Source organism: Hemiscyllium ocellatum, chromosome 22, assembly GCF_020745735.1.
Source record: "Hemiscyllium ocellatum isolate sHemOce1 chromosome 22, sHemOce1.pat.X.cur, whole genome shotgun sequence".
Lineage (NCBI taxonomy): Eukaryota > Metazoa > Chordata > Chondrichthyes > Orectolobiformes > Hemiscylliidae > Hemiscyllium > Hemiscyllium ocellatum.
In genome coordinates this window covers 31,639,172-31,663,409 of record NC_083422.1, presented here as the reverse complement: position 1 = coordinate 31,663,409, position 24,238 = coordinate 31,639,172, and the positions used below count along the sequence as shown (strand labels likewise).

At 41.6% G+C, this 24,238-nt stretch overlaps 1 protein-coding gene across 1 annotated transcript in view; it reads left to right on the top strand.

Annotated features, from left to right (window-relative positions):
• The window catches only part of abraxas2 (abraxas 2, BRISC complex subunit), a 47,599-nt gene that overhangs the window by 11,268 nt on the left and 12,093 nt on the right, over positions 1-24,238 (top strand). Inside the window, exon 3 of the mRNA XM_060842017.1 lies at positions 10,891-10,927. Coding sequence (XP_060698000.1) covers positions 10,891-10,927 — 37 coding nt within the window. The remainder of the gene's footprint in view (positions 1-10,890; positions 10,928-24,238) is intronic.

Here is a 24,238-nt window from a genome sequence, read left to right as displayed (position 1 = left end):
GCTCATTTTAAATTTGTACTTAAATAGCTTAAGTTAAAACTTGTTGTTTGCTTAAAGCATAATCAACTTTGGTAGTTTCATGCAGTAGTTTCAATGATGGAATCTGAAGTTACAAATTTGGTTTAAACAATGTTAACAATAAAAAGCTGGGTTTAAAGTGCTTTAGAAAGATTTATGAAGGCTATTCCACCAGTTACTTTATTTCATTTCTCTTTCATTTCCTTGCTTTTGCTTAACTTTTGAGTTTCCTGTTTTCTTTCACCTCGGCACTGGTATCTTGCTTTGATGCTGGCCACTTGGTGGTGCACATGAATAGCTTAAATGGACTTCTCCTTTCTCAGTTATTATCTGTGAATAAACACTTTGCTGTCTTTGACCTCTGGCCCAAAGGCACAGCTAATATCCGGAAAGTGCCTGAAATTGGAGGATTACCTTCTACCCTGGTGCTTGCAGTGCATAGCATTAATAATTCAGACTGGAGCACAATGTGTAAGATGTGTTGAGAAGATATTTCAACTAGTGGGGTTCTCAATCTAGGGGGCATTCATTTAAAACTGAGATGCGAAGAAATGTTCTTTAGAAAGTAGTGAATATCTGGAATTCTGTATCATTAAAATGTTGTGGAGGCTAGGTCACAAAGTATTTAAAGAAGAGATCACTCTGATATTTCAAAAACCTGAGTGCATCAAGGAGCTGAAACGAACAAGTTGAGGCAGGGGGTAGATCAGTGATTATTGTTATGAAGGTGTAGAAATGTACTGTACCTTTTTTGAGTTAAAAGCTAGCAGAACTATCTGACATCACCAAGTGTTCTGAACAAGATACAATGTAACATTTGGTTGAACAGCTAGACCAGCTAGGTTGCCTGGAGATGACTAAACAAATTAGAATTTGGCCAATCAGTTTAAATTCTACCCCAAAATCAAGTTTGAATTTAGTATTTTGATAATCTTAAAAACCAATGAAACAATCTGATGGTTTGGGGTATCGGATAAGGAAAAATTGAACAGTTGGAGGAGAACTGCCAAGCCACCAACATATGCAGACTGTCTGGAGAATAACTCTCTCTTAAAGGTACCTTTATCGCTCAGTGACCTGTGAAACAGAAACCCTAAGAAGAAAAGACAGGAAGATATCAAGAGAAGATTTGCCAGCTGGCTAGTTTTGAAATTTGAATTTTTGGTAAATCTTAGTCAAAGTTTTATCGGATTAGTATCGTAGACTGGTTGGACAAAGGAGTTGTAAGCAGTTGTTAGTTAATTATTCTCTCTTAACAACTTTTTATTTATTTATTTATTTATTTATTGTAGAAGTTATGCTTTAAGAAATAGTGGCCTTTGGGATAGTTCTTGGCCTCTGGAATTTTCACAGATTACTGCACAGGATAAATCTTTTCTGTGTTACTGGTCTAAATTAAGTGGGGGGGGGGTTACCTGTGTTGTGACATGATCTTTTAGAATAGTGAGGTGTGCTTGAAGATACCAGTGTCCTATTCCTCCTCTTCCTTATTGTTCACTGGTGAGACTGCACCTGGAATATGTAGTTCTGGTCCTTTGACTAAGGAAGAATACATTTGCTACAGAGGGAATGCAGTGGAATCTCACCAGGTTACAGAGGAACCTCAATTATCTGAATATCAATTATTTGAATTTCGGATTATCTGAATGAGATCTCAAGGTCCGGATAGAAACCTTACGTTAACCCTAATTGCATCTTTTGTTTACAGGTACATTGGTTTAAAAACTAACTCAGCTCACTGAAATGCTGCCAAGAACAGTCCTGGACAGCCCAGGACCGTGTCCATATGACTGACCTCCTACCCTCTCTTGCTCTTCCCACTTTGCCTGGAGTTCTACACAAGTGTACCCTAAACCCCCCCATCCCCAGATAATCTCTCCAACATTGTCCTGTACAGGGCAGAGGTGGAACCTGTTAAAAAGTTGTGTGTGCGCACGTGTACTATTTGGAAATGCACACATATACACACGTGTGCACGCACACACACACACACACACACGCACACACACACCTCAGCAGCAGTCTTGCTGTTGGTGTATAGTCCGGCTGCCTGGGGAGTGGGGTGGGGGCGCGGGTTGGACAGTGGATGTGGGTGCAAGGTTGGGGGCAGTCATGGGGCGGGTTTCACACACTGTATGCTACTGCCTAGTCTCCTGAACAGGGAGCAGACTTTTTCGATTAGATTAGATTACTTAGTGTGGAAACAGACCCTTTGGCCCAACCAGTCCACGCTGACCCTCTGAAGAGCAACCCACCCAGACCCCTACATTTACCCCTTCACCTCATACTATGGGCAATTTAGCATGGGCAATTCACCTAACCTGCTCATCTTGGACAGTGGGAGGAAAACTGAGCACCTGGAGGAAACCCATGCAGACATGGGGAGAATGTGCAAACTCCACACAGACAGTTGCCTGAGGCGGGAATTGAACCCAGGTCTCGAGTGCTGTGAGGCAGCAATGCTAACCGCTGTGCTACCATGCTGCCCAAATATACATGTCCACTTTGGTTCTTGAGGGGTCCTATTGTCTCTCTAGTTATTCTTTTTCCTTTATGAAACTTCAGTGACCTCTTTGGGTTAACCCTAAACTTCTCACCCAAGGCTATCTCATCTCCCCCCCCCCCCCCCCCCCCCCCCCCCCCCCCCCCGCCCTTTTTGCCTTCCTGATTTTCTTCTTCAGTAAACTTCTCGATCCTCTATACTCCGCTAGGGCTTCCTTTGATCCCAGCTGCCTGTACCTGAGCCATACCACCCTACCCTTTTTTATGGTCAAAGCCTCAATACCTCTTCATCCATGGTACTGTATTCCTATCTACCTCGCCTTTCACCCTCACAGGAACATATAGACCCTGAATTCTAGCTATCTCACTTTTAAAGACCTCTCACTTGGTGGAGGTCCCTTTGCCTGCAAACAAACTACTCCAATCAACCCCTGCAAGTTCCTGTCTAATTCCATCCAAACTCACTTTGCCCCAATTTCGAATGTAAATCTGTGGACCAGTTTTGCCCCTCTCCATAGCTGTTTTGAAAATGAACAGCACTATGGTCACTGGTCCCAAAGTGCTCCCTCACTGTCACTTCAGTCACCTGTCCTGCCCTGTTTCCCAAGAGTAGGTTGGGTTTTGCCCTTCCCGAGTAGGGGCCTCTATATACTACTTGACAGAATTTTCCTGAATTCACTTAATAAATTTGACCCCATCCAAGCCCTTAATGCTATGGCACTCTCAGTCTATGGTAGGAAAATTAAAATCCCCTACTGTGACAACCCTATTGCTCCTGCAAGTCTCTCCAATCTCCCGGCATATTTGTTCTTCTAATTTCATTGACTATATGGGGGCCTACAGCACAACCCCAATAATATCACCACCCCCTTAATTCTTAGCTTCACCCACAAAGCCTCACTGGATGATCCTTTGGTTATTTCATCTGATTACTGTTGTCCTACTCACCTTCATCAAAAATGTAATGCCCCCCTCTCCTCTTTCCACCACCTCAATCCCACCTAAAACACCTGCACCCAGGCACACTTAACTGCCAGTCCTGTCCCTCCCTCAGCCATGTTTCAGTAATGGCTATAATATCCCAATCCCACATACCTATCTATGCCTTGAGTTCATCAACCTTACCTGTCAGCCGTGGTGCATTGAAATAGGTGCAACTTAATCCAACAGGCGTTCCTCGCTCCATGTCATGCTCCACCCTGATCTCTCTCTTACTATTTCTGATTATTGTAGCTCCTTCCAATTTCACGCTTGCCTCCAAGTTGTCGAGGATCCCACTACCCTAATCTAGTTTATCTAGTTTTAAACCCCCCCCCTTGCAGCACTAGCAAACCTGGCCAAGATATTGGTTTCCCCTCCAGTTCGGGTGCAACATGCCCCTTTTGAACAGGTTTGCTTTAAAATGTAGTTAAAGCAGAATTTGTTAATTCTTTTAGATCAGAATTAGATAGTTAAGAGAGGAGATTGTCTAATCCCATCTCCTTGTTCCTGACAATGGATCACAGCAGAATATACCACCCCAGATTTAATGTGGTAAACTGGCTGTTCCCCAACGATAACACTAATAAAATGCTGGATTTACCTATTAGAGATTCCTTTACATGAATCAACACACAAATATGACAATTATTATCCGAGCCTTTGAGGCAAGACGACTATCAAACAAAAAGTTTTAAGTAGCTAAGCTTGTTCTAAGTTAGGTGTGTCCAACATTTGGGATAAATCCTGTAAAACCTTTTGGTCATTATTCAATGTTTTCTGATCTCATTAGCTTTTGAAGCCATTTACTAGACAGCTTGAGAACTAGCCACAACTGATGGTAATTCTGCTTTCATACATACTGTAATCGGTGAACAATTGCGAAGTCAATCTTCAATTCTCCAGCTTTACTAAAACATATAAATGTTTTTAGTATGCATGTGAAAAACAGTAGCATGTACAGCCAATCAGCTGCTTAGGTCAAAAGCAGGAAGGGATGTCACCATTTAAAGTTTTGCAGATCTTGAGTGGAGCAAAGCATCCAGCATGAACAATGGAAAAAGGAAATCTACTGTACATATTCCAAAGTCTTTGGACTTCTTTTGGACTTCAGTTCGAAGTTGCACCAGTAAGTTTACAGTAATTAATAAACCAGAAAGGATGTTCCTTCAGACTAATAAGTGACAGTGGTCGTGTTTCAGCAGATAACTGTTCTGGATTGTGAGTACATTTTGAATTCCAAAGCATTTCATTGACTGACAATGGCTCATATCACACACTGAGCGTGTGTCACAAAAAGCCTTTTTGGTGGCACGGTGGCACAGTGGTTAGCACTGCTGCCTCACAGCGCCAGAGACCCGGGTTCAATTCCCACCTCGGGTGACTGACTGTGTGGAGTTTGCACATTCTCCCCGTGTCTGCGTGGGTTTCCTCCGGGTGCTCCGGTTTCCTCCCACAGTCCAAAAATGTGCGGGTCAGGTGAATTGGCCATGCTAAATTGCCCGTAGTGTTAGGTAAGGGGCAGATGCAAGGGTAGGGGTATGGGTGGGTTTCGCTTCGGCGGGTCGGTGTGGACTTGTTGGGCCGAAGGGCCTGTTTCCACACTGTAAGTAATCTAATCTAATCTAATAAAAACACATTCTCTAGCTGATAAGGGATACAACCGTTGTATAGACCCAATTCAAATATTCCTTTTACTTATAAGTATTTCTGTTCCCTTCTTCACTCCACCTTAAAGTCTTAAGCAGTCCAATTTTTCTTTAAATGATATGATTTTTTTACTGTAACAACCTTTAATGGTCAGTGCATGGAGTCTTGGTGTTGGGTGGTCATGTTGCAGCTGTACAAGACATTGGTTAGACCACTGTGGGAATATTGTGTGCAATTCTAGTCTCCCTTCCTATCAAAACGATATAGTGAAACTTGAAAGGGCTCAGAAAAGATTTATGAAGATGTTGCCATGGTTGGACGATTTGAGCCAGAGGGAGAGGCTGAATAGTCAGGGACTATTTTCCCTAGCATCGGAGGCTGAGGGGTGACCTTTATAAAGGTTTATAAAATCATGAGGTGCCTGGATAGGGTAAATGCTCAAGTAAATACTCAACCTAGCGAGCATAGGTTTAGGGCGAGAGGAGAAAAGAGGTAAAAGGGACCCAAGGGACAACACCCCCTCCAAGCAGAGGGTGGCGTTCATACAGAACAAACCACCAGAAAACTCCGTGCCCAGAGAAAATCAATTAACTGAGTAACCAATTATCTGAATGAAATAGTGCCCGCCCATCTTGTTTGGATAATCGAGGTTCCTCTAATTCCTGGGATAGTGCGACGGTTCTGTGAGGAGAAATTGTGGAGACTGGGCCTACATTCTCTGTAATTTAGAAGAATGAAAGAAAATCTCATTACTGTACATTGCTTGTCTTTCAAAATTCTTACATGAATTAACCACTGTAATACCTTTTATCACAACATAAAAAAGTATTATAAAGTTAAATGCTGATCAAAGTGCAGCCCTGCCACACAAAGCAATTTATATAGTCATAGAAAGAATGCCTCTGGCTGACAGATCTAAAACCGAAATGGGCAATAAATGCTGGCCTATCCAGTGATCCACGAATGATTTTTTTAAATAATAGTCTTTAGTCTAAAAGTCAAACCATTTAACACTGAGATGTAGCGAAACTTCTTCATTGAGTGGGTGTTTAATCTTTTAAAGGTTTGCCCCTAGAGGGCTGTTGGAGCTCAATCATTAGGTTCAAGAAAAAGATTGACCGATTTCTAATTACCGATGATATCATGAGTTTGTGGGTATAACATAGGGATATGGTATTAAAGTAGATGATCAGCTATGGTCTCGAAGGGCTGAATGACGTACTCTAAAGCTGCTATTTTCTGGCCTAGTGTTTTTTTTAATTTCCGCACCCAACAGCAAAGACGTAACCTGTCCTAATGAGGTGTTGTATATAAATTGCTTTGTGTGGCAGGGCTGCACTTTGATCAGCATTTAACTTTATAATACCTTTTATCACAACATAAAAAAGTATTACAGTGGTTAATTTACAAAGCATTATTTTGCCAGTCTTTATATAACTTCATATTATTTAGCACTGTGCTCCAGTTCTAATTTGTGAACGTTCCATACCATGATTACTTTGTGCATCTTGATATTTGTAAAAATAGATTGGTGATAAAATAATTGTATATTTTCACCCTTTTGTTTTAGCAGTATTGCTACTATAGATTTTTTTTTGTTCACTGGCAATATAATTTATGCTGCACAATAAGCACTTAAACCAAGGGAGTCTTGAAATTGCAGAAATTTCTCATGGGTGTTGTGAAGGGATTGTTTCATTAAATGTGTAAACAACTATGTTTGCACAATAGGGTGAGATCCTCATAAGATTTGTTTAAAATTAGAGAATAATTGATTAGGAGAGCTTGGAGGCAGTAATCTGATTGTAATGTAAACTATAAGAGCAGAGGTGATGCTAACTCACTGACTAGATGGCTCATAGAATTGTTCAAAATGGTAACATTAAAATATTCATGGGCAGCAAAGCAACTGTCTTCCTGTGTGACCTGTGATACACCATTGCACTTTGTCAGAAGAATAGGGAGCTCACTTAACATTTAGGAAGTGCAAATCTGGGTCAGATAGAGAAACAAAGGAAACTTACGGCAGGAATTCATCAATCATTTCAAGTTGCAGCTCGTGTTTACCAAGGCCTTTTTTTTAAAAAAAAGCAAATTGTTGAAATTTGTTTCAAGATGGATGGTAGTAAGAAGAACCTGTATTGAATCTTGAGTTGGATCATAGTTAAACATACTTCAAGCCATTCTGGTCACCATATAAAAGTTAGTAGGGTCACTGGAGAGGGTGCAGGGAAAATGTACAAGTGATGTCTGAAATGTGTAGGTTTACATATTTAGAGCCATGGAGATTTGCATCCTGGAAAAAGTTTGATTAGCCTACTATCTCCACTGCAGTCATCGAACATCCATCTATTCAAATCTCATTTTGAGTTGGAAGGATTGACAGGCTTTGGTCGATTGGTAAGCTAATGGAGCCATTAAGGAATCCATGTTTCTTAGAGTCATAGAGCTGTGCAGCATGGAAACAGACCCTTTGGTCCAACTCCTTCCTGACTAGGTATCACAACTTAGTCTAGTCTCCTTTGCCAGCATTTGGCCTTTACCCCTCTAAACCCTTCCTATTTGTGTACCCATCCATATATCTACTAAATGTTGCATTTGTACCAGCTTCCTCCCTCTCCTATAGGGATACAGGTTCATAGAATAAGCTATGTACATACCACTCTCTGCATGAAAAAGTTACCTGTTGGGTCTGTTTCAAATCTTTCCCCTCTCACTTTTTAAAGCTATGCTTTCTTTTGGTTTGGACTCTTCTACCATGGATAGTCACCCGTCCATGCCCCTCATGATTTTATAAACCTTTAACATCACTCCTCAGCCTCCAACACTCTGGAGAAAATAGCCCCAGCCTATTCAGTATCTCCCTAAAGCTCAAACCCGCCAACCTGGACAACCATCCTTGTGAATCTTTTCTGAATCCTTTCAAGTTTAACAATATATTTCCTGTAGTAGGGAGACCAGAATTGAATGCAATATTCCAAAATTGGCCTAACCAATGTCCTTTACAGTCTCAGTGTGACCTCCAGAATAGTCCATATTCTGACCTATAAAGGCAAGTGTGTCAAACATTGCCTTCATTACCCTGTCTGTCTGTGATTCCAGTTTCAAGGAACTCTGAACCTGCACCCCAAGATTGCTTTGTTGGCAACACTCAAAGGACCTGATCATTACGTATCCAAATTGTTTATGTAAATGACAAGCAGTGGACTTCTCACTGATCATTGCAGCACACCACTGCTTTCACGCCTCCAGTCGAAGAAATTACCCTCTACCACTTGCCTCTGTCTCCTACTTTCAAGCCAGTTTTGTATCCAAACGGCTAGCTCTCCCTGGATTCTATGTGATCTCAGCTTGCTAACCAATCTACTATGCGGAGCCGTATCAACCATTTTGCTGAAGTCCATTTGGGCAACGTCCATGTGTTGTGCCTTCATTAGTCGTCTTTGTCACTTCAAATATTCAATCAAGTTAGTGAGATGTCATTTCCCAGGCACAGAGCCATGTTGACTATCCCTAATCAGTCCTTGCCTTTCCAAATACATGTAAATCCTGTCCCCTCAGAGTCCCCTCCAAGAACTTGCCCACCACTGATGTCAGGCTTACCAGTCTATACCTCCTTTGTTTACCTCATTAGCCAACCTCCAGTCTTTAGGCATCTCATCCATGACTGTCGATGATACAAATATCTCAGCAAGGGGCACAGCACCACAAGGTTCTGGGCTACACCTGATCACGTCCCAGGGATTTATCCTCCCTTTTATGCGTTTTAAGACATTTGAGCAGCACCACCTCTTTAATCTGGAAACTGTTCAAGATATGACTATTTCTCTAAGTTCTCTAGCTTCCATAACCTTCTCCCCAGTCAATACTGATGCAAAATATTTGTTGGTGTCTCATTCATCTCCTGCGATTCCACACATATGTGGCCTTGTTGACTTTTAAGGGGCCCTACTGTCTCCTTAGTTGCTCTTTTGTGGAAGAGCATAACTAGAGATAATCAAAGAGGAAATTCAGAGGAAACTACTTTCCCCAAAGAGTGGTGAGAATGTAGAATTCGCATTTCACGTAGCTAAATACTTTGAAGCGGAATCTAGACAGGCATTTGAGGGAGAAGGATGCAGATGGCTGAATAGAAGATGAACAATCAAATGATTTGTTTCTGTATATAACCTATGTAACCTTGTGTAATGTTTAACAATAGAGTTTAAATTCTGCTGTACTATGCAATACAATTTTGTAGCTTCGGGCTTTTTCAAAGAAATCCCCTGAAGTTGTGTTGATCACTGAGTTCACTAGTGTTCATCTTTTTATAGAGTCCCTATGGTGTGGAAACAGGCCCATCGACCCAACAAGTCCATACCGACTCTCTGAAGACTATCCCACGCAGACTCTTTCCCTATTACATTTACCCCGACTCATGCACCTAACATACACGCCCCTGAACACTCTGGGCAATTTAGCACAGCTAGTTCACCTAACCTGCACATCTTTGGATTGTGGGAGGAAACCCATGCAGGCACAGAAAATGTGCAAACTCCACACAGTTAGTCGTCCGAGGCTGGAATCGAACCCGGGTCCCTGGTGGGTTCTAACCACTGTGCCACCCTGCTTGTATTTACAGGGGATTTAGCAGGCGAGGTTGTTCAAACAGCTTTCTAGTCTGTTATCATATGTTTTTATTTTTCTCAGAAATCTAATAGAAGTGTACTAAAGGAGAGGATGGGACAAATTTAAAAAGATGGGAAAGTAGAACAGGGAATCTTCAAAAAGGGCTATAATTATTTCTACTACATGAGCAAACTTTTGTAATTTGTCTTGAAAAATCCTTAAAACAACTTTTTGTCTAAGTAGAACCAAATAATTATCTCAATGTGGTGTTTGTTAAATCTGGAGTAATGTAAAACTAGCCATATGTTGGGTTTTTTAAAAACTAATTCCCGGTCGAGTTTTCTTTTAATGGCAGTGTGCAGCTCATTTATCGCAAGCGATTTGTCAGGGCAGTAGCTGATGTAGTGTCGTTTCGTGTGGAATGTGCTTTGATTGTTCAAAATAAATTTGGAAGTAACTATAAACTAAGTATTAACTCTTGTGTTCTTTAAACTAGTACAGGAACTGTTCTGAAATGTGAATGGGAAGTTCATGAATTAGTTAAACTAAACAGTCTTAAAAATAAAAAATGCTGGAGATAACAGCAGATCACGTAGCATCCATGGAAATGAAAGCAAGCTAATGTTTGAAGAATCACTTAGGCTCGATGTAAGTTTGCTTTCTGCCCATGAATAATGCTTGAGCTGCTGTACTCTCCTATCATTTTTTGTTTTCAGTTCAGATTCCAGTATCTGCAGGCCTTTGCTCCTGCAGTCTTAAAAATGTAAGGGTGAATAAAATTTTCAGTAATCGTTCCTGAAATGACTCTTGAATGTCTGCAGACTCGCGTTTTAAAAAGAAACTCACCCAAGCCAAACCAGTTAATTTTGTGAACAAACATTCCAAACCCTGGACACTGACAATTTTCCAATTACACCACGTACTTAACAGTTGTATGTAACACTGGATTTTATAAAGGCATTAGAATGTTTTAAAAAAAAAAGTATGTGTATAGTTCTTTTATGTCTGTCTGAAGTATTGTAATTATTCGGTTTATAACCCCAGAGATTGTAAGTTTGTGTGCAGATATTTTAAAATTTCTAGTTATTCATCCCAGGATTTAGTTTTCAAATATTTCTTTCTATTTCGTTACAGAAATCCACAACCATGAGCCTGGTTACCAACTCTTTAGGTAAGTAATTTTAATCTGCTTGATTACTTATTTCAACTATTTTGATAACCTGTGAATAGTTTTAGTTTCAAATGTCAGAGTTGTTTGGCATTCGATTAGTCAGATTGTTGATAGTTTTTCAACTTGATGACAAAGTTAGAGAGTTTGGTAATTAGTGATGGCCATTAAATGCTGGCGAAACCAATGATGCCCACATCACTTGAATGACTTTTAAAAAGAGACTGCCCTGGAATAAAAGACACAAGGGTAAGTTTTTTTTTGTGTGCCAAGATTAAAACATTTTTTATTTCTCCTTTCTCTTTGGTTAACCCTTCTTGCTGGAACCAGTTTCATTGGTGCTTTTTCAATGTTTCTTGTTAAAAAGATGACAGTATATATCAATTACTGGAGTTTGAGATAGTAGGCCAAAGCATTATAGCATCACTCCACATGCACACCAGCAGGGATTGGAAGTGTAGCTAACTGTATGCACTGACTGTGCTAGGGCCTCCACCCATGAATAAGCATGTTGGTTCAATCCTCACTAAACGACTTGAGCACATACTCGAGAACGATATGTCAGTGCAGTACTGAGGATTGATGCACTGTTGCAGCTGCCATCTTTTGGATGGGATGTTACATCTGCCTTTTCAGTTACTTACGAAAGATCTCATGGAACTATTTGAAGTAGAGCAAAAGAGATGGTTCAGTGTCCTGGTCAATTTTTATCCCTTAACCACAAGATAACTGCCCCAAAGCCAAGCAGATCACTTATTAATTTGTCTTGTTTCTGTTTGCTGGACCTGACTGTGAGCTTATTGACAATTTTTCAAATAGAGGCTGTAGTTCCGAAGTAGTTAATTGGATATGAAGCACTTCAGGATATTCTGAACAGTGGCTCTTGTCCAGCAGTGGTGTCGCTACCTCTGAGCCAGGATGCCCAGGTTCAAGTCACACCTGCTTCAAGGGTGTGTTAATAACCTTTCTCAACAAGTTGATTTGAAAATATCTGGCCTTGACAGAAGCATATTTGTCGGGGTGAGGGGGATGTTTCAGAGTCAGTGGTGTTAGTTAGATTTAAATTATGGAAATAGAATGTGGGTAATAACAGAAGTTATGGAGTGTTTTGTTACTGAGCAGCACTTCAATTGTGTATTGGTATGTAGTGGTAGGGCTAGCATTCAGAATGTGCAATTTAACTGGACTGGTATGCTGAGCCTCTGGTAGGAGCTGATCAGTCTGTTGATATTACAGCTTCTCCAGGTGTTGACATTGGAAGGATAGTCAATGGTTCACTGACATTCGCGAGTGGATATGGGGTAATAAAGCTATACATTAACAGGTGAATGGTAATTAATAAAGAATTATGGGACTATCAACAAAATAGCAAATGTGGTAGAAAAAGAAAACTATTGTGGATACTTTACTGTAGTGTTGAAACATATAGATTGGAAGTAATCTAAAAATACCAGTGTCATCCTTACCGATCCCTTTTCCTACTTGCATCATCAATTCTGCTGCGATTCTTCTCCTCCTCCATTCATCAGTATATTTATGGCCTGTCCCTTTTTTACATTAAAAGATGTCTGCTACCGTGTTATGTCTTGGCTTCAAAAAATTCTTGATTCTTCATTGGCGTTGTCTTGTTGTATTTTGTTTTTATATCCATTTTATCTTGGAACATTACATTTACCATCATATTCCGAAAAGTTCAGTACAATACACGCCAAAGGAAATAACTTTGGTTACAGGAGAGCATTTCAGTGAAGGAGGACAGATAACGAAACAATAAAGCTTTTTCTGCAGGTCATAAAAAAATGTCATGTCCTATTTTGCTGCCAAGTTAGAAAAGTGTGACACTTAGCTCATGTGACAATATTATGGCTTTAAGAGGTTTATTTTGTCTTGGTTTTTATTTGAAGAAAGGTTTTGAGTCATGAATGTCAGGCTGGCTCTTCCATGTGAGGTCATTGTCTGTCTTGGCCAGTGTTGCCCTATTTTTTTTTTCTGTTGTAACTGCATTTGGAAAATTGCTGTGTGTGTGTGTGTGTGTGTGTGTGTGTGTGTGATGGAGGGAAGGTGGGGTTGGCAGGGAAAGAAAGTGAAGAGAAAGAGTCCTGTGAAACAGGGTGGGATGCCAAAAAGAGTGAGGCAGGTGAATTACAGAATGTTTAAGCAAAAAAAAGCCTACCTTTTTATGGATTAATTTTTAACTCCAATCCTTATTGAGACTGCAGACAATAAAGCAACAGTTGACAATTTGCTGAGGAAACTCGGAAAGTTTTATTTCACTTATGAAGTAATATTTATTAAAGCAAGGAAGCAACTTTGTAGGTTTGGCATGGTTCCTGTTTTCAGGTACAGCTTGGGGTGTGTTGTCAATACAGTCTCTAGCCTTCTGCTTTTGACAGAACTACAGGTATTACTAATTGCTTTATCAAACCAAGTGCAAGCACTTTGGTTCATGAATGTTGGTGTTTATTAGCTTTTTCTGAGCCATTGCCAACTGCACAGTCAATGATATAATTGCATTCTGATTGGCTTAAGTGAAATGCGACTGACTGCTGATTAGTTCAAGCTCTACTTGATCAATCTGTGATTCGCCACTGAGAGTTGTCACACCTTGAATTTGGTTACTTATTTTAAAAATCTCACATACAATCAAGTACTGAAACAATGATTTAAACTTTATTGTGTGTAGCAGCTAAAACAAACCTTCCAGTCAGCAAAATAAATCTCACAACTCAACTTGGGCTATTACTTGGTTTAAGGTTGAATTTAGCCAGGATTCCAAAGGTGCTTGACTCTGAATGTGTCTAAGGCTTGATCTTTGTGCAGTGTCGTTCTTCGAAGTTCTGTTAAGGGAGAGTTTTGGAGTTGCTGTCTTATTCAGCTTTTCATCCTTCAGGTGACAAGGAAGTGGGCAGGGTTACCTTGTTAATTAAGGACGAAATTAATTCTATGGCCTTAAATGACATAAGGTCAGATGATGTGGAATCTGTGTCAGTGGAGTCGAGGAACCACAAAGGCAAAAAAAAAACCATAATGGGAGTTATGTATAGACCTCTCAGCAGTGGTCAGACCAGGGGTGCCGGATGTACCAGGAAATAGGGTGTGTCAGAAAGGTAAGGTCACAGTGACCATGGGGAAACTTCAATATGCAAATAGAATTGGGGTGGGGGAGGAGGGGAAGATTTGACAACCTTGGCTGACAAAGGAACTCAGGAAATGTATCTGAGAAGAAAAAAGAGAGCCTCTAAAATGGCCAAGAGCACCGGGAAATCAGAAGATTGGAAAGACTACAAAAACAAACAGAGGATAATTGAGAGAAATAAGGAAGGAGAGGATCAAACCTGAAGGTACGCTACCCAGTAATATTACAAATGATAGTAAAAGTTTCTTTCAATACATAAGAAACAAACAAGAGGCAAAAGTAGAATTTGGGCTACTCCAAATTGATGCAGGAAGGCAAGTGATGGGAGATAAGGAAATAGTTGAAGAACTTAATGAATACTTTGTATCAGTCTTCACAGTGGAAGGCGTGAATAATACCCCAAAAATTAGGGAGAGTCAAGGGGCCGAGTTGAGTATAGTGGCCGTTATAACAGAGAAAGTACTTGATAAATGAAAAGGTCTAAAAACTGATAAATCTTCTGGTCCGACCCTAGAGTTCTAAGGGAGGTGGCTGAAGAAATAAGAGACGTCGGTTGTAATCTTTCAAAAATCACTGGAGTTAGGGAAAGTACCAGATGATTGGAAAATCACTTTTGTAACCCCCTTCATCAAGAAAGGATGAAGACAAAAGATGGAAAATTATAGGCCGATTAGCTTAACCTCAGTTGTATGTAAAATTCTAGAATCCATAGTTAAGGATGAGGTTTCTAAATTTTTTGAAGCGCAGGGTTGAATTAGGACAAGTCAGCATGGATTTAGCAAGGGTAGGTTATGTCTGGCAAACCTGTTAGAATTCTTTGAAGAGGTAACAAGTAGATTAGACCAGAGAAACCCAGTGGATATTATCTACCTAGACTTCCAAAAGGCCTTTGATAAGGTGCCTCCCGGGAGTCTGCTGAGTAAGGTGAGGACCCATAGTGTTCAAGGTGAGTTACTGGCATGGATTGAGGATTGGCTGTCTGACAGAAGGCAGAGAGTTGGGATAAAAAGTTCTTTTTCGGAATGGCAGCCGGTGATGAGTGGTGTCCCGCAGGGTTCAGTGTTGGGGCCCCAGCTGTTCACTTTATATATTAATGATCTTGATGAAGAGACTGGGGACACTCTGGCAAAGTTAGCTGATGATACAAAGTTAGGTGGACAGGCAGGTAGTATAGAGGAGGTGGGGAAGTAACAGAAAGACTTAGGCAGTTTGGGAGAATGGTCCAGAAAAAAAACACAGGCAAGGACTATTTTCTCAATGGTGAGAAAATTCCTAAAGCCAAAGTACAGAGGGATCTGGAAGTGCTTGTACAGGATTCTCTAAAGGTTGACTTGCAGGTTGAGTCTGTGGTTAAGAAAGCAACTGTAATGTTGCCATTTATTTCAAGAGGGTTGCAATGAGGTGCTTCTGAGACTTTATAATGCTCCGGTTAGGCCCCGTTGAGAATATTGTATCCAGTTTTAGGCCCCACACCTCAGGAAGGACGTACTGGCACTGGAGCGTGTCCAGCAGAGATTCACATGGGTGATCCCTGGAATGGTAGGCCTAACATACGAGGAACCACCGAGGATCCTGGGATTGTGTTCATTAGAGTTTAGAAGGTTGAGGGGAGACCTAATAGAAACTTACAAGATAATGCATGGCTTAGAAAGGGTGGATACTGGGAAGATGTTTCCGTCAGGCGGGGATCCTAGGACTTGTGGGCACAGCCTTCGAATTAGATGGAGTCAATTTAGAAGCGAAATAAGGTGACATATTTTCAGCCAGAGAGTGGTGAGCCTGTGGAATTCACTGCCACAGCACAGTGGAAGCTGGGATGTTAAATGTCTTCAAGACGGAGACTGATAAATTCTTAATCTCGCAAGGAATTCAGTAATATGGGGAGAGTGTGGGTAGGTGGCATTGAAATACCCATCAGCCACAATTGAATGGTGGAGTGGACTTGATGGAAGTAAGGCTAATTGGCCCATTCTTATATCTTATGGTCTTAGTCCAGCATATGGTACTATTGATTCTTTAGATTCCTGTCATTCAAAATATTGATTATTCTTTGCAGGTTCAGAAAAGATTTACAAGGCTGTTGCCAGGGTTGGAGGATTTGAGCTATAGGGAGAAGCTGAATAGGCTGGGGCTGTTTTCCCTGGAGCGTCAGAGGCTGAGGGGTGAACTTATAGAGGTTTACAAAATTGAGGGACGTGGATAGGATAAATAGACAAAGTCTTTTCCCTGGGATTGGGGAGTCCAGAACTAGGGGCCATAGGTTTAGGGTGAGAGGGGAAAAATATAAGATCTAAGGGGCAACATTTTCATGCAGAGGGTGGTACGTGTCTGGAATGAGCTGCCAGAGGATGCGGTGGAGGCTGGTACAATTGCAACATTTAAGAGGCATTTGGATGGGTATATGAATAGGAAGGGTTTGGAGGGATATGGGCCGGGTGCTGGCAGATGGGACTAGATTGGGTTGGGATATCTGGTCCGTGAGGACAGGTTGGACCGAAGGGTCTGTTTCCATGCTGTACATCTCTATGACTCCTTGGGTCTGCAGCTTGCTTCCTTGTCAGAAGTAACTCCTCTGTTCCTTGTTACATTTGGCCTTAACTGCCTGTTTTGAAGACCTGTCCTATCTTATAATTAACTCCTTAACTTATTCCCCTGCTGAAGAATTTATTTATTAGATTAGATTACTTACAGTGTGGAAACAGGCCCTGCGGCCCAACAAGTCCACACCGACCTGCCAAAGCGCAACCCACCCATACCCATTCCCCTACATTTACCCTTCACCGAACGCTACGGGCAATTTAGCCTGGCCAATTCATCTAACCTGCACACTTTTGGACTGTGGGAGGAAACCGGAGGAAACCCACGCAGACACTGGGAGAATGTGCAAACTCCATACAGGTGGGAATTGAACCCGGGTCTCTGGTGCTGTGAGGCAGCAGTGCCAACCACTGTGCCACCATGCCGCCTTTGTATCTTTGTGGCATGAGGCATCCAGTTAGCATGTGTCAAACAGTTTTGTTTATGTAGCCTCAAATCCTCCTTTCACAGGCATGGCTAATTGTTTTCAGGCTATTATGTAACAGCTTATCTTTGTCCCTTAATAGGTTATTCCAGGCGCTCTTATTGTGTGTGTGTGTGTGTGTGTAAGTTTATCTTTGAGCCATTCAGTCTATAAGTAGTTCTTCAATACCATGGACTTCAGAACTTTAAGATCTCGATCCCCAGGAGGGGTCTTTCGGTTCCGCGATCGGTCAAATAATCAACAAAAATGTGGTCTGCTTCAGCAAGATTTCGCAGTTTATTGCAATGCCAGGCACCAGTTTGTATAGCAACACAAAGGTTAACAGCTTCTGTCTTCTTTGGAGAAGCTGCGCAATTCCACTTAGAACAAAGGCAATTTTTATGTTTCTTACAAAATAGTACAGCTTCAATTACAGAATGAATACAATAAAATGACATAATGGACAGCAGGTTAACCCAGTGACATTTTCTGGAAAACAAAGTTGTTTACTACATCTTTATTTCTTTCCACCTGTATTTCAATGTTAATTGAGATGATTAATAATGTCCTATCTAGCTTAGTTAATTCCATGCTGTAAAGGGTCCATTGTTCTGCTTTATCTTTAATTCAGTTAGCTAAGCAAGGCAGGAATGCAGCCATTTTGTTATTAATAAAAGCATGCATAAAATTTTTTACTCCTGACAATGGTCTAATTCCAGATTTTAGATCCACATCTCTTTCTCTTTTCCCCCCCTTCCCCCCACCCCCCCAACTTTTGTCATTCCATGACCACACCATAGGATGTGGGGGCATGGGTTAGATTAGTCCAATTAAATGGAAGCCAAAGACTGCCATATTTCCTTCTCCAACGGAGAAGAAGCATTTTCTGGGTAGAACCAATGCTGTCAACAGAAGCCAATATTTTAGCAATAATACACTTAACAATAGCAATACCAACTAAAACAATGGCAGCATACATAGCCATATTAATCAACCTGTTGTACAATGAGCTGAAACCCTAATCTTCCCATCCTGCGCCTTCAGTCATTTGGCTGACAAACGTGCGAATGTTATGTATGTGGCTGGTAATATGTTCGATGAGGTCAGTGACCCCCATGATGCATTGGCCTTTGACTATGGTGCAAACTCCTCTTTCCTTTGCCAGTATGTAATCGAGGGCGTACTGGTTTTGTTGGGAAAATGGGACCAATTCTGAAAGCATGTCCCTAACTCCTGTCAGGGCAGCATCCGTCTTATTGCCCAAGAGGGTGAGACCACAAATGAGAATTTCGATTCTGATGACTGATGAACCTCCTAAGGTAAAGGTACTAAGAAATGCATACCCTAGACAGTCCGTTTTAATGGAGCTTGAAGTCTTAGCATTCCTCCAATGTGTGCAAAACTCGGGTGAGACTGACTGTTTGTTTTACAGGGAAATCCCAATCCAGTTCCCAAGTAATTGGACAGGGAACTGTAGTTGGAAAAAGTGTCTCGACAGCTACAGCACCTATTTCATTTAAGGGCAAGGTCGTTAGTTGCTTTACCTTGGCTGAACAAAAAATAATCAGGTTTAGTGTAAATAATGGAAGGAGTTTCCCAGTAAGAAGCAGGCCTGTCTTTATGAATTCCCTGAACATATGGGTAGACCATGGCACTTGGGGTGAAATCTGCTCGATAGAAAGAGTTAGGTCTTTAGGTAAGAGATGCGGTTATTGTCCCAGAATGGTTCCTTCCATCTCACAATTGAGAAGATGTGAGTACCATTAGGTGAAGGTGGGTGCTATTACTCATTCCACAAAGGGCCTGAATACAGTGATAACAGAGACAGACTTCTCGAGGCATACGCATGAGATGCGAGCTCCTTCAGGGGAACAGTGGCGACTGGTACGTTGATCATGGCACAGTGGATAGCCTTAGTCACATTTACATTGATGCACCCCCCATCCCTTACCACTAGCAATTGTATAGGCTACCCTGGATTTATTGGAAGAAGTCCATAAGCAACTGGCAGGTGCAGATAAGTAATAATCAAAAGAAATATTAGATCCAGTAAACACTTTGAGAAGTGTTGTATACTCCTTTGTTGGGATTTGGGAGGGGAAAAGGGGCCAAAGAGTCTCTCGCTGAATTTAGGCAAAACAAACCACTTCATCCCGACCAAATAATCTATTGTGACTTTGGAGAAATAAACTGAGAGTGAAAGATAATAGTATCGCAGCATAATGGATATTGCTGTCACCTTGTAGTATCTCCTGATTGGTTCCTTAAGAATTCGCTGATCAATTGAATCCCTTCAGTGTAGAAGCAGGTCAGTCGGCCCGGCGAGTTCACAACAACCCTCCGAAGAGCATCCCACCCCCCTACCCTATCCCTGTAACCCTGCATTTACCATGGCTAATCCACCTAGCTCGCACATCTCTGGACTGAGAGAGGAAACCAGAGCACTAGGTGGAAACCCACACAGGAGAGAGTGTGCAAACTCCACATAGGCAGTTATCGAGTCATAAGAGATATACAGCATGGAAACAGACACTTCGGTCCAACCCATCCACGCCGACCAGATATCCCAACCCAATCTAGTCCTGCCTGCCAGTACCCGGCCCATATCCCTCCAAACCCTTCTTATTCATTAAAGTCTGGTTGAAGATTTGTAGCTCGGGTGTCCGTTGTTGTGGTTCTGTTCGCCGAGCTGGAAGTTTTTGCTGCAAACGTTTCGTTCCCTGGCTAGGGAACATCATCAGTGCTATTGGAGCCTCCTGTGAAGCGCTGCTTTGATGTTTCTTCCAGTATTTATAGTGGTTTGTTCTTGCCGCTTCCGGGTGTCAGTTTCAGCTGTAGTGGTTTGTATATGGGGTCCAGGTCCATGTACATGGACCTGGACCCCATATACAAACCACTACAGCTGAAACTGACACCCGGAAGCGGCAAGAACATCCATCAACAGACACATCGACCTGGACCCCATATACAAACCACTACAGCTGAAACTGACACCCGGAAGCGGCAAGAACATCCATCAACAGACACATCGACCTGGACCCCACATACAAACTACTACAGCTGAAACTGACACCCGGAAGCGGCAAGAACATCCATCAACAGACACATCGACCTGGACCCCACATACAAACTACTACAGCTGAAACTGACACCCGGAAGCGGCAAGAACAAACCACTATAAATACCGAAGAAACATCAAAGCAGCGCTTCACAGGAGGCTCCAATAGCACTGATGATGTTCCCTAGCCAGGGAACGAAACGTTTGCAGCAAAAACTTCCAGCTCGGCGAACAGAACCACCTTCTTATTCATATACCCATCCAAATGCCTCTTAAATGTTGCAATTGTACCAGCCTCCACCACATCCTCTGGCAGCTCATTCCATACAAGTACCACCCTCTGTCCCTTAGGTCTCTTTTATATCTTTCCCCTCTCACCCTAAACCTGTGCCCTCTTCCCTGGGGTCGGGGAGTCCAGAACTAAAGACTTTGCCGATTTAACCTATCCATGCCCCTCATGATTTTGTAAACCTCTATAAGGTCACTCCTTAGCCTCCGATGCTCCAGGAAAACAACCCCAGCCTGTTCAGCCTCTCCCTGTAACTCAGATCCTCCAACCCTGGCAACATCCTTGTAAATTTTTTTCTGAACCCTTTCAAGTTTGACAACATCTTTCCGATAGGAAGGAGACCAGAATTGCGCGAAATATTCCAACAATGGCCTGACCAATGTCCTGTACAGCCGCAACATGACCTCCCAACTCCTGGACTCAATACTCTGACCAATAAAGGAAAGCATACCAAACAACTTCTTCACTATCCTATCTACCTGCGACTCCACTTTCAAGGAGCTATGAACCTGCACTCCAAGGTCACTTTGTTCAGCAACACTCCCTAGGATCTTACCATTAAGTGTATAAATCCTGCTAAGATTTGCTTTCCCAAAAATGCAGCACCTCTCATTCATCTGAATTAAACTCCATCCACCACTTTGCAGCCCATTGGCCCATCTGGTCCAGATCCTGTTATAATCTGAAGTAACCCTCTTCGCTGTCCATTACACCTCCAATTTTGGTGTCATCTGCAAACTTAGTAGCTGTACCTCTTATGCTCGCATCCAAATCATTTATGTAAATGACAAAAAGTAGAGGGCCCAATACCGATCCTTGTGGCACTCCAGTGGTCACAGGCCTCCAGTCTGAAAAACAACCCTCCACCACCACCTTTGAGCCAGTTCTGTATCCAAATGGCTAGTTCTCCCTATATTCCATGAGATGTAACCTTGCTAATCAGTCTCCCATGGGGAACATTGTCAAACGCCTTACTGAAGTCCATATAGGTTACATCCACTACTCTGTCCTCATCAATCTTCTTTGTTACTTCAAAAAAACTCAATCAAGTTTGTGAGACATGATTTCCCATGCACAAAGCCATGTTGACTATCCCGAATCAGTCCTTGCCTTTCCAAATACATTAATGTCCTGACCCTCAGGATTCCGTCCAACAACTTGCCCACCACCGAGGTCAGGCTCTCACCGGTCTATTGTTCCCTGGCTTGTTTTTACTGCCCTTCGTAAACCATGGCACCACATTTGCTAACCTCCAGTCTTCCAGCACCTCACCTGTGACTATCGATGATACAAATATCTCCGCAAGAGGCCCAGCAATCACTTCTCTAGCTTCCTACAGAGTTCTCGGATACACCTGATCAGGTCCTGGGGATTTATCCACCTTTTACCCGTTTCAAGACATCCAGCACTTCCTCTTCTATAATATGGACATTTTGCAAGATATCACTATCTATTTCCCTACGGTCTATATCTTCCATATCCTTTTGCACAGTAAATAATGATGCAAAATATTCATTTAGTACATCCCCCATTTTTTTTGTGTCTCCACACAAAGGTTGCCTTGCTGATCTTTTAAGGCCCTATTCTCTCCCTATTTACCCTTTTGTCTTTAATATATTAGTAAAAACCCCTTGGATTCTCCTTAATTCTATTTGCCAAAGCTATCTCATGTCCCCGTTTTTGCCCTCCTGATTTCCCTCTTAAGTACACTCCTACTTTCTTTATACTCTTCTAAGGATTCACTCGATCTATCCTGTTTATACCTGATTTATGCTTCCCTTCTTTTCCTTAACCAAACCCTCAATTTCTTTAGTCATCCAGCATTCTCTTTAACTACCAGCCTTTCCTTTCACCCTGACAGGAATATACTTTCTCTGGATTCTTGTTATCTTATTTCTGAAGGCTTCCCGTTTTCCATCTGTCCCTTTACCTGCGAACATCTGCCTCCAATCAGCTTTTGAAAGTTCTTACATAATACCGTCAAAATTGGCCTTTCTCCAGTTTAGAACTTCAACTTTTAGATCTGGTCTATCCTTTTCCATCACTAGTTTAAAATGAATAAAATTATGATCGCTGGCCCCAAAGTGCTCCCCTACTGACACCTCAGTCACCTGCTCTGCCTTATTTCCCAAAAGTAGGTCAAGTTTTGCACCGAGTCTAGTAGGTACATCCACATACTGAATCAGACAAGTGTCTTGTACACACTTCAGAAATTCCTCTCCATCTAAACCTTTGACACTATTGCAGTCCCAGTTGATGTTTGGAAAGTTAAAATCCCCTGCCATGACTACCCTATTATTCTTACAGGTAGATTCCAGCCTTGCGCAAGCTGAGAGGCAACAGTGTTAACCACTGAGCCACCATGCTGCCCTTAGTAGTATATTTTTGGTGGTACGGACTTGACAGGTCAAAGGGACTCCTGTGGTGTATGATTTTATGCTATGTTTCTTGCCACAAAAGTTTCCTCATTCTGTTTGTCTGGCTTATCTCTCTCCCCTAACCCTTTAAAACTTTACTTTCGGTAACGTTAATTAACAACATTACTTAATTCATTATGATGTTTTGTTACTTTTCTAATGTGGGAGGGTATTTTATGATATTTTCCTTGCTCATTTGTTCAGGATAAAGGTTTTGAATGCTGCCTTGTCCTCATGTTTAATAATCTGAGTTCATTTCAGTGGCTAGCTGGGAAAATTTTCTCTGGAGCATTGAAGACTGAGGGGTGACCTTTGTAGAGGTTTATAAAGTCATGAGGGTCATGGAGAGGGTGAATTACAAAGGCTTTTTTTTTCCCCCAGGGCAGGGGAATCCAAAACTAGACGGCATGGGTTTGAGGGGAAAGATCTTAAAAGGGACCTGCAGGGCCCTTTTTTACCTAGGCGATGTGTGTATGGAATGAACTGCCAGAGGCAGTAATGGAGTTTGGTACAATTAGAACATTTTAAAAGTTAAAAATCACACAACAATAGGTTATAGTCCAACGGGTTTATTTGGAAGCAATAGCTTTCAAAGCACTGCTTCATTAGGTGGGAAGAAGCAGCGCTCTGAACGCTAGTGTTTTCAAATAAACATGTTAGACTATAACCTAGTATTGTGATTTTTAACTTAGTCCACCCCAGTCCAACACTAACCATTCCAAATCAGAATTATTAAAAGGCATCTGGATGGCTGCATGAATAGGAATGGTTTGGAGGGATATGGGCATAAGGCTGATGAATGGGACCAGATTAATTTAGGATATCTGGGCAGCATGGAGAGTTGGACCTAAAGGTCTGACTCCATGCTGTGCAACTCTGTGACTCTGTTTTAATTGGTAAGAGTCTGTCATTTAAATTTAATAAGACTGTCAGTTGCAAATATAATGCTGATGTACAGTGCAAAGGACACTGGCTGCTAATAGTGTAGCATTACCAAGTGAAGTCCGTGAAGGTTATAGAGTAAAAGGAGGAGAATGGTATTAAGAAATGTATCAGCCGTGATCAAGTGGTGCAGCAGACCTGGAGTGAATGGCCTCCTGTATCTTATGGGGTTCTTCCAGAAACACACTCTTTTCTGTAATGCAGCTCCAGTGTTGGATCTCAAACTAATCATGACTACATTATTTAAATGTTACCCGTAGACGACATCATTGTGCCAAGATTGTAATGTATAGTTATTTCAGTGACTTTCCTGTGTGACTTTATTGAATGTGAATAATTGAAAATATAGCCCTCACCCAGTTAAACTCACTGCTGATATTCCTGTTACTTGTTGTGAACAGATGACCAAATCTGTAATTTGCATGTAAACTTATTACAGTTGCCTGATACTGTATTTGTCATTGAAATACT